General features: G+C 46.5%; 1 protein-coding gene across 1 annotated transcript; it reads left to right on the top strand.

Moving 5' to 3' along the window:
- Positions 1-297: 297 nt before the first annotated feature.
- Positions 298-2,155, top strand: LOC134603428 (claudin-4-like). Its single transcript, XM_063449391.1, has one exon. The coding sequence runs from the start codon at positions 404-406 to the stop codon at positions 1,031-1,033; it is 630 nt and encodes a 209-aa protein (XP_063305461.1). The 5' UTR covers positions 298-403; the 3' UTR covers positions 1,034-2,155.
- The last annotated feature ends 9,443 nt before the right edge of the window (positions 2,156-11,598 follow it).

Below are 11,598 nucleotides of genomic sequence, written 5' to 3' on the forward strand. Positions count from 1 at the left end.
GTTGGTTTCCTGTCACAGAATCTTTGTACCCTGATTGTTTCCAAGGTCATGAAAACTTTTTTGCATGAAGGTTTTGTTGGGTTTCCCTTCTACCCCATTTCACAAGACATACAAGTGACTTCTTTGGTAGGTGGTGGAGGTGGGGGTTGAAGGGTGGATGAAACTATTCATTGTTATGACAAAACAGAGAATCCAGCTCTACTAGTTTCATGGCTTCTGGTGAGTTTCTATGAGATGAAGAACAGGATTAGTGCAGTGCAAACTCCTCCCAAACACAACAGGGATATATCTGCCTAAATACTTCAGTCTCACACAGACATTCTCATCTGTCCAGAGAGAGAGAGAGAGCTGCTAGACTACTATTGATACATCTCCAAGGACTAGCAGAACTAGCAGAACAGCAATGGCTTCTATGGGGCTTCAGATTTTGGGAATTCTCCTATCTATCGTTGGCTGGCTGGGAACCTTAGTATGCTGTGCTCTTCCCATGTGGAGGGTGACTGCCTTCATCGGTAACAATATTGTGGTGGCCCAAATTGTCTGGGAAGGTCTTTGGATGAACTGTGTGGTACAGAGCACTGGACAAATGCAATGCAAGATCTACGATTCCATGCTGGCTCTTCCTCAGGACCTGCAGGCTGCCCGAGCCCTCATTGTCATTGCTATTGTGGTGGCTATTCTTGGAGTTTGTATGGCCATCCTTGGAGGCAAGTGCACCAACTGTGTGGAAGATGAGTCTACGAAGTCCAAAATTATGATTGTATCCGGCATTGTATTTATTGTGGCTGGCATCCTCGCCCTGATCCCTGTCTCATGGTCTGCCAATAACATAATTCGTGATTTCTACAATCCACTGGTGGTCGAGGCTCAAAAGAGGGAATTGGGTGCATCACTGTACATAGGGTGGGCATCTGCCGCTCTGCTGCTTCTCGGAGGAGCAATGCTCTGCTGCAACTGCCCACCAAGGGATCAGAAAGCTTATTCTGCCAAGTACTCAGCAGCACGATCTGGACCAGCCAGTAACTACGTCTAAGGAACAACAAGAACAACATAAACTTTTGCATTTCCTCAACTAAAGACCAACTAAAATCTTGCTACTCTTCATATAATTTTCTCTTCAATGTGACATTGATTTGCAGTTTGGAGACCACTGCTCGTTGACTATTCAAACCTCTAATGAATGGAGAGATGCCGTGATGATTGATCTATCCTTCCCTACCAACATTGCAGCAAAGCACATGCCCAAGCAAGTATCCACCAACTTTCTCACCCAACAGATGTTTTCACTCCTCAGAAACTGGGACAAGTGAACAAGGGTGTTTGAAGAATTGTTGAAAATTGGTTAGGGGATCATAGCTGCATTCATGAACATTTACATGATCAATCACTTAAAAATGTATAATTGCAACATTCTATGCAGGTATGTTCTGCGTGATTAGAGGGTAAGACCACCAACCACCTCTGGTCAAAATGCCAAACCCGGGAAAAGTTAATTTCTATGAGAAGGAAATTTACAATAGACAGGTTAACCTCAGGGACAATAGCACAAGAACGCAAAAAGAGGAGGGAAGGTGTGAGATTATGTGAAAAGTGAATTTTTTTTTTTTTTTTTTAATCTCTATACACCAATGATATAATTTTGTCCGAGACGTTCAGGGGAATCTGAAGGTATTTCAGTGTTGTGAAGGATTTGTGCATATGTCAACTAAATATGTATACAAAGCAACCCTCTAATATTTAAATCTGATCTTGTTTAGTACAAGGAAATATCTGTCACCCAATATATGCATTAGGTTTGCCACTGAAACCTAGAGTACGTGTAGATGTAGCCTTTACTGTATGTGGATTCTTTCCAACCCTTTAAGTGCCAAAGAGGATTGCATCACAATCATTTCTGACACTTAGCATAGAATTAACCATAAATATCCATTAATAAACGATCTTATGGAAAATGTATACTGCAGGGCTTCAATGTAATCAGTGCTGCCCTACATGACACATTTTTTTAAAAAACTGTTCCTAGTCAAAGGGGAAAACTGATTGCCACAAATGAAGGTATCCTTCAACTTAATAACTCCTTCCTCTGATAGGGATATTTAAAAAAAATTACAAACCAATTTCATCTATCTGTTATATCAATGTAATATTCAGCCAGACATCACTTTTGTTGTTTTAAACTTTTTATTTTTGTATACCTAGTTATATTGTATTGTGTTATAATTAATGTGTTAACATGTTAAAAGCTGTTATTTTGTACAATAAAATGTTTAACAGTCATTGTGGATTGTCGTGTGTTTAACTCTTTGTTCAAAGACAAGGCAAGGTAAGGGAAGGGCAAGTTTTTTTTGTTTGTGCTTGTGGGTGGTTATGGAGTACATTTTAAGGGAGGGTTGGGGGGTGGGGGAGGGGATACATTATTAAAGTATTTGAAATCCAAGGGAGGTGGTGGTTAAACAACAATTAAACAACATTGAGCACAGGTGTTCTTTCTCCAATACTGCAGCTGCTGGGGACCGCAAATTCCAAACAGACATGTATTACATAGTTCATTTAGCTGGTTAAACATAATAGTAGTCTTTGTTTTTGTATGGATAACTGTTTTGGCTACACAGGTGAAGATGTGTTTTGCCCCCCACGCCCCATCACCCCCCTCCTCCATTTGGCATCTTCACTTATCTGTCTCATAACACTACTTTTGAATTTCTTACCCTTCTATACCCCTTCTCTGACTCTTACTAACACACTATGTGTGTCTCTTACTTCCACCTGAGCCCCTTTGTGGACATGTTTCGTGCTCATGCCACACGCAAAACAGCGAGATAATTAAGGTGAGAGTACCAGTTGCCTAATTACTAAATCTGGGATACATTTGAATAACTCCTGTGATTTTTGCAAATTGCTGCAGTTATGAGCACTTTCCTGCCATAAAGTGTGAGTGTGGGAACTCCCTGCTGTATCAACTTTTAAGTGGTGTGAAGATGTTATTCTGCTTGGACTGACTCTTTAAATGATAATGGTAACTCCTTCGAGGTCCCTGCTGAGATTAGTTAAATGGATACTATAGGCAACCAGACCACTTCAGCTCATTGAAGTGGTCTGGGTGCAGTGCCCACAGTTTCTGCTAACCTGTAATAATCACATTGCAGGACTAAGCCTGCCTCTAGTGGCTGTCAATCAGGTAGTGACTAAAAGCACTTCCTGCTTGCTAGGTAACTTTTAGCCCCTCTCCCTCCCCTGTTGGATGACTTCGGAGGAGGTGGAGCACCAACTGAGCACCGAGGAAGATTGGCGCTGGAATCGGGTGAGTACAAAAAGGGTTTTTAACCATTTTTGAGCCGGAGGAAGGAGGGGGTCAGGGGGAACTATAGTGTAAGGAACAAAGCTTTGTATTCCTTACACTATAGAATCCCTTTAATTGAGATCTCTGTGGGAGGACATGAATTCCAACATAGTTTTGGGCAGAATTTTTAAGCTCTGCCCAGCCGAATGTAGAACACATAATAATGTCATGCAAAGTAAGCCAATGGCCTATCTAGCAAAAATGGCCAGTAAGCCATCTTTTCACATGAGTTAGCTACTCCTAAATATTACTACACCGGAATGAGGAGCTAAAACCAGTCACCAAACGGGATAATTTCTGTGAATATAACACTGCTGTACATTGCAAACTATTCTCTGAAAGCAAGAGAACGCTTAGCTAGAGTGGGAATCACAAACTATATTTTAACAATAAATCAATCAGAGGACAGGTGAGTTAATCACACAATCACGTGTTCAATCTCCCAGCAGTGTCTGTTCATTATTCTTAAAATATGACAGTTTAAGATATGGTTTAACAACTTTTGGCACTGCATCTGGGCAGTGGTGTACACATGACCTATGGGGCCCCGGTGCGAAAATTGATCCGTGGGCCCCCCCCCCGCACGCTTACTCTGTGCGGGCCGGGGCCGCAACACATGGCGGCAGGCACCTGGTCGCAGGGGTTGCAGGGCTGCGACCCCTGCGACCGCGGTATGTACATCAGTGCATGCAGATGCACACACACTTAAAGGACCACTACAGACACCCAGATCACATCAGCTCAATGAAGTGGTCTGGGTGTCAGGTCCCTCTAGTTTTAACCCTGCAGCTGAAAGCATAGCAGTTTCAGAGAAACTGCTATGTTTCACTGAGGGTTAATCCAGCCTCTAGTGGCTGTCTCATTGACAGCCGCTAGAGGAGCTTCCGCGATTCTAAGACACTGAACGTCCATAGAAAAGCATTGACTAATGCTTTCCTATGGGCGGTTTGAATGCGCGCACGGCTCTTGCTGTGCATGCGCATTCGGAGCTGAGAGGCGGAGGGATCCCCAGCGCCAAGGGAGTCTGGCGCTGGAGAAAGGTAAGTGCTGAAGACACACACACACACTCTCACGAACAGACGCATACACACTAGCTAACAGACACACACATTTACTGACAAAGACACACTCAGCGGCAGACATACATACACACTCACTTACAAAACATACACTCTCACTGACAAACACACACTCACTAACAGACATCAAACAGACTCACTAACACAAACACACTCAGTAACAGACACACACAGTAACACACTCACTGACACTCACTAGCAGACACACACTCAACAGACACTCACTGACACTCACAGTAACACTAACACACAGTAACACACACACTAACACTCACAGTAACACTAACACACACTAACACTCACAGTAACACACACACACACTAAAACTCACATTAACACTAACACACACACTAACACTCACAGTAACACACACACTAACACACACAGTAACACTAACACACACACTAACACTCACAGTAATACACACACTAACACACACAGTAACACTAACACACACACTAACACTCACAGTAACACTAACACACACACACACTCAGGGCCGGTGCAAGGATTTTTGCCGCCCTAGGCAAAAACAATTTTGCCGCCCCCCCCATATGTCCTGCCCACCATGTGACATCACAATGCCCCGCCCATATGCTCTGCCATATGGGCCAACGCCAGTCTTCACAAAGTGTCTTTTATCTGAAAAGACAGTGTGTTTACATTAAAAAGCCTACAGGCACAGGCTATAGACACCAGAACCACTACATTATGCTGTAGTGCTTCTGGTGACTATAGTATCCATTTAATGTGAGGTAAATTAGAGATTAGTGGCACTAATAATATATTGGATTGCCTACTTACCACCAGATGAGGACAAGAGGCTGATGATGGGCTCAGTCTGGCTCCACAGGTCTGGTGTAGAAGAGGCTCTCTGGAGACTGTTTTTAACAGTGCTCACAACAATTAACGAACAGGAAGCAGCTCCATTTTTTTAGGGCCCCTTACACAGCTCAAGGTCTGGGCCCCCAGGGGGCATACGCCTACAATGCCCACCCATAAATCCACCTACATGGCCCATCCATGAGTTGGGGATGTTTTATGTGTGCAATTTGTGTAAGGGATGTAGTGTGTTTATAGGGGATGTAGTGTGTGTTTGCGTGTAAGGAATGCATTGTATGTTTCTGTGTGTGTGTGTGTGTGTAAAGGGTGCAAGGTTTGTTTCTGTGTATGTAATTGAATGCAGTGTGTGTCTGTAAGGGGTGCATTAATTATGTAAGAGAACGTAAGGAATGAATTGTGTGTTTTGGGTGTGTCTGTGTGTGAGTAGGAATGCATTGTATGTTTCTGTGTGTGTGGGGGGGGGATGCATTGTGTATGTGTGTAGTGTAAAAGAGAGGGTTTGTGGGGTAGGATAGGGACTGAGATGGGAACAGCTTTCTTTTTAAAAAAAAAAATCATAGTGCTCTCCCCTCAATTATTGATTTCCCCTTCCCTTCTGTCCCTCCGTGTTCTCCCCTTCTGTCACTTAGTGCTCTCCCTTGGCCCCCTGTCCCTCTGCAGTCCCCCTTGGTGGTCTTCTCACTCCCCCCTCCCCCCTTAGTGGTCCTCCCTCTCCCAAACCCCTTAGTGGTCCTCCCTCTCCCAAACCCCTTAGTAGACCTTCCCCTACTCCCCCCCACCCCCTTAGTGGTAATCACCCTCCTCCCCTCTCCTTAGTAGTCCTCCCTCCTTACCCCCCTTTGGTGGTCCTTCCCCCCCCTTAGTAGTCCTTATCCCCCCTCCCCTAGTGGTCCTTATCACCCCCTCCCCTAGTGGTCCTTATCCCCCCCCAACCTCCCATAGTGGTCCTTATCCCCCCTCCCCTAGTGGTCCTTATCCCCCTCCCCTAGTGGTCCTTATCCCCCCTCCCCTAGTGGTCCTTATCCCCCCCTCCCCTAGTGGTCCTTATCCCCCCTCCCTCCCATAGTGGTCCTTACCCCCCCCCCTCCCTCCCATAGTGGTCCTTATCCCCCCTCCCTCCCATAGTGGTCCTTATCCCCCCCTCCCTCCCATAGTGCGCCTTATCCCCCCCTCCCTCCCATAGTGCGCCTTATCCCACCCCCTCCCATAGTGCTCCTTATCCCCCCCTCCCATAGTGGTCCTTATCCCCCCCCTTAGTGGTCCTTATACCCCCCCCCACCCTTAGTGGTCCTTATACCCCCCCCCCCACCCTTAGTGGTCCTTTTACCCCCCACCCCACCCTTAGTGGTCCTTATACCCCCCCTCCCTTAGTGGTCCTTATACCCCCCTCCCTTAGTGGTCCTTATACCCCCCCCTCCCTCCCTTAGTGGTCCTTATACCCCCCCCACTGCCACCCTTAGTGGTCCTTATACCCCCCCACCCTTAGTGGTCCTTATACCCCCCTCCCTCCCTTAGTGGTCCTTATACCCCCCTCCCTCCCTTAGTGGTCCTTATACCCCCCCTCCCTTAGTGGTCCTTATACCCCCCCTCCCTTAGTGGTCCTTATACCCCCCCCCCACCCTTAGTGGTCCTTATACCCCCCCCCCACCCTTAGTGGTCCTTTTACCCCCCACCCCACCCTTAGTGGTCCTTATACCCCCCCCCTCCCTTAGTGGTCCTTATACCCCCCCTCCCTTAGTGGTCCTTATACCCCCCCTCCCTCCCTTAGTGGTCCTTATACCCCCCCCCACCCCCACCCTTAGTGGTCCTTATACCCCCCCCCCCACCCTTAGTGGTCCTTATACCCCCCCTCCCTCCCTTAGTGGTCCTTATACCCCCCCTCCCTCCCTTAGTGGTCCTTATACCCCCCCTCCCTTAGTGGTCCTTATACCCCCCCCTCCCTTAGTGGTCCTTATACCCCCCCTCCCTTAGTGGTCCTTATACCCCCCCCCCTCCCTTAGTGGTCCTTAACCCCCCCCTTAGTGGTCCTTATACACCCCCCCTTAGTGGTCCTTAACCCCCCTCCCCTCCGTGGTCCTTACCCTCCCCAAAAGCCCATGTAGCGTGGCCGGGCGGCGCGGAACGCGGGACAGGAACCTTTGTTTCCTGTACCCGGCCGCCGGCGGAATGACAGGAAATGCTCACTGAGTGGGCATTTCCTGTCATTCCGCCGGCGGCCGGGTACAGGAAACAAAGGTTCCTGTCCCGCGTTCCGCGCCGCCCGGCCACGCTACATGGAGAGACCGGCAGGAGGGAGCGCTCTGCGCTTCCCTCCTGCTGGTCACAAACCCAGCCGCCCTCCATGCAGCAGTGCTGCGCCGCCTGGGGCTTGCTAAAGCGCTCAGGCGGCGCAGCATGAGGAGGCGCAGCGGGGACAGGGATCCGGCGCCCCCTGGTAAGTGGCGCCCTAGGCGGCTGCCTAGGTCGCCTTACAGGTGGCGCCGGCCCTGCACACACTAACACTCAGAGTAACACTAACACACACACACACTAACACATTTTTTTTTTTAAATTTAATCCCCCCAGCCTCCTTACCTTTTGGAGTGCTGAGGGGATTCCCTGGGGTCCAGTGGTGCTGCTGGGCTCCTGGGGGGCCGGTCACCCAGCGGGCAGGCAGGCTGACGGGCGCGCAAGGGAGCACTCTCCCCTGAGTGCTTCCTCTTCAGCTCCCTCGCAGACATGTTGTCTGCTTGAAAGCCAAAGGGGTGTAACCAGGTTATAAAAAAAAATAAAAAGGACATACTCTTCACACATAGGGTGTATGGAGTGTGCATTTAAAGCAAAAAGTCCTTTCTGTAATTTAAATGGCCTTTATTATAATCATCCATTAGTGGCCTAGCAATGTTTTGACTTCTTTTGGACTTTGCTGTGCCTAATGTCACAAAGACTGAAAAGGGTAGAAACTTTGTCAGTATACTTGTGGTGGCTACAATAAAGGCAATTTAAATAAAAGAAAAGGCGGCTGTGGACATTTTCCTTTATAGCCAAATTCTGAGTGGATAAGCCCCATGGACAATATCATCATTGTTTTAGTGGCATTTGAAGACCGGTGTAATCCATACTGCACTAGGCTAATCTGCTGTGCCTAGTTCTTGTCAGATTTTGTTTCTTAAGGCTGATGTGAGTTGCAGATCAATAGCAGCTGAGGTTGCAGAGACATTTACTTTACTAAAAAAAAAAAACTCAAGTTGTCCTAAATGCCCTTGCTAAAGTCAGTTAATTGGTAACACTGTACAGGAAAAACTACTTGAATAATAATGAGTAATATAATTGATTGAGGTATATTCCCATTGTCACACCCACCCATTTATGAGAGTTCTTTTAAGAAATATTATGAATTCAGGGAGTAGTTAGTTGACTCATAATATTATTTGTATAGTATTGAAAGGACACTCTAGGCACACTGTGGGCAACAACACAACTTAAAAAGGCTGTGTCACCACCTGCGGTGTTTGCATAATACAAAAGCTTCGCCCTTTTGTCAAGAGTAGGAAAAATACTAAGATTAAGTAGTCCCTACTTTGTCTCAGTATATTTTTTGACTGGGTTGGAATTTCAGTGAAATATGAACACAGTGAATGTGAGTATTTGATATAATTATTACATTATTTATATTTATGAAATGCTTGATTTTTTGGGAAGATGGAGGAGGGGCAGAGCTAATTTAATTTTTTTCCTCCTTCATATTCATGCTGTATTTTTCTTAACATTTACATTTTATTTAAAAATGTTTAGCAACTCTGCCCTTAGTCCTCCCATCAAGATATTTTCCTGAATACAAATAATCAGAGTACAATCACAATCACAATCACACCCCCTCCCTCTCACAATCACCCCCCTCCCTCTAACAATCATCCCCTCCCTCTCACCCTCACCCCCCCACCCTGAGCTTCCTTTAAACTTCACCCCCCCCACACCATCACCCACCCCCCCTCTCACCATCACCCCTTCCCGGCCTCACACCATTATCCACTATACAAGCACACACTGCATTCACTATACAAACACACACAAACACACACTTATACGTGTGTGTCTGTGTATCTGTATGTGTGTTGGTACATGTGTATCTGTATGTGTCAGTGTGTGTCTGTGTATCTGTTTGTGTGTCTGTGTTTGTATCAATGTGTCTGTATGTGTGTGTCTCTATTTGTATGTGTGTCTGTATGTGTGTGTGTTTTTATCTATATGTGTGTTTGTATCTGTGTGTCTATCTGTATGTGCCAGTGTTTGTCTAGGAATGAATGTTTCTATGTAACTGCATGTGTGTACCTATGTGTCTGTGTATGTGTGCCAGTGTGTGTATATGTATGTATGCAGGGCCGGATTAAGAGCACAGTGGGCCTGGTGCTGATAATTATGATGGGCCTAATTACAGAATCTTATCGACCAAAAACACAAACAGTCATACCTCCCAAGCGTCATGTATCTGATGGAGATGGTGTTGGAGGGAAACTCATAGGATTCAGCTATAAGAAAACACATACTCTATGCTAATCTCTCTCTAATTTATGCTTTCATCTTTCAAATAAATCCATACCCCCTAACAGCTGTGTCCAGTGAAGCAGGAAGTCAATGGGTGGGGTAAAAGGGTGGGCCACTGGTGCGAATCACGTAACCAGACCTGCCAAAAGGGGAGAACATGTCCAAAAAGGGGCATGTCTGTCCAACGAATTTGAAGGACAGCCTGGCATGAATGCATGTCAGGCTGCCCGCCAATCATGCAGGCTGTCCAACTAAGGGTATACTATGTAGGCAGCACCCTGAGCTTGACATAAATGTGTCTAATGATGCGCTCACTCCATGCTTTCTAAGGACTGTCCCCTAGCACTCGCTGGTCCACTTGTCTCTTTACCTTCTTACTAGCAGGCAGAAATTCCTGAGACAGAGAAAAGTTGTATGTAGTGAGTGTAGAAGAAAGGGGACATGCCACAGTGTTAGAGAGACCAACATCTGCATTACCTAAACTGATTTTATTGTCAGCCAGTCCACACAGGTTTTGTTCCCATACATCCCTCTTAAGCTTCCAAACTTAAAGGGACACTATAGTCACCAGAACAACTACAGCTTATTGTATTTTTTTCTGCTAAGTAGAATAATTCCATTCAGGCCTTTTGCAGTAAACACTGTCTTTTCAGAGAAAATAACTCCACTGGCCACTCCTTAGATGGCTGCTAGAGGTTCTTCCTGGGGCAGTACTGCCTATTGTGCAGCATTGCCATTCAGTGTCTCCACCCTCTGCATGCAGACACTGAACTTTCCTCATAGAGATGCATTGATTCAATTTATCTTTATGAGGAGATGCTGATTGGCCCGGGCTATGTTGGACTTGTGATGGCTCTGCCCCTGATCTGCCTAGTTGACAGTCTCAGCCAATCCTAATGGCAAGTATTGTAATTTGCTCAGACCACCACTTCTGATGATGTCAGCAGACAGTCAGTTCAGAGGCAGAGCCAGCAGCTGCAGACTTGAATACAAGTTATATTTTACTATACTTAGGGAGGCAAGAAGGGGCCAGGGTGGTGGTTTTAACATAATTGGGTCAGAAATACAGGATTGTGTTCCTGACCCTATAGTGCTCCTTTAAGCAAGAGTATGTGAAGAGTAGTTAGGGTTGCCACCTTTCTTGGGAAAAAATACCAGCCTTAATCATTTGTATAATCACAAGGAGTGACATCAGAGAAAATTCTGTAAAATCACCAACAAACTACTCACAGTTTGATTCTGCTGTATAGATGGATTGCTCCCAATGTCTCCCTGTCTCCCAGTGTCTCAGTCTCGCAAGTCACCCAGTGTCTCAGTATCCCTATGTATCACAGTGTCAGTGTCCCCATGTCGCCCAGTTCCCTAGTCTCCCAGTGTCTCAGTGTCCCCATTTCTCCCAGTGTCCCAATGTCTCAGTGTCCCCCCATGTCACTAGGATACTGGGGACACTGAGAGACCCGGGGACACTGAGAGACATGGGGACACTGAGAGACCCGGGAACACACAGACATGGGGATACTGGGAGACATGGGGACACTGAGACATTTAGGGAAACTGGGAGAAATGGGGACACTGAGACACTAGGGACACAGACACTGAGAGACATGGGGACACTGAAACATTTGGGGACACTGAGAGACATGGGAACACACAGACATGGGGACACTGGGAGACATGGGGACACTGAGACATTTAGGGAAACTGGGAGAAATGAGGACACTGAGACACTAGGGACATAGACACATGGGGACATTGAAACATTTGGGGACACTAAGACACTAGGGACACAGAGACATGGGACCACAGACACTG

This window comes from Pelobates fuscus, chromosome 1 (genome assembly GCF_036172605.1).
Source record: "Pelobates fuscus isolate aPelFus1 chromosome 1, aPelFus1.pri, whole genome shotgun sequence".
NCBI lineage: Eukaryota > Metazoa > Chordata > Amphibia > Anura > Pelobatidae > Pelobates > Pelobates fuscus.

What these genes read in the sequence shown, in the direction of transcription:
- LOC134603428 (XM_063449391.1), top strand. Translation starts at nt 404, where the DNA reads ATGGCTTCTATGGGGCTTCAGATTTTGGGAATTCTCCTATCTATCGTT.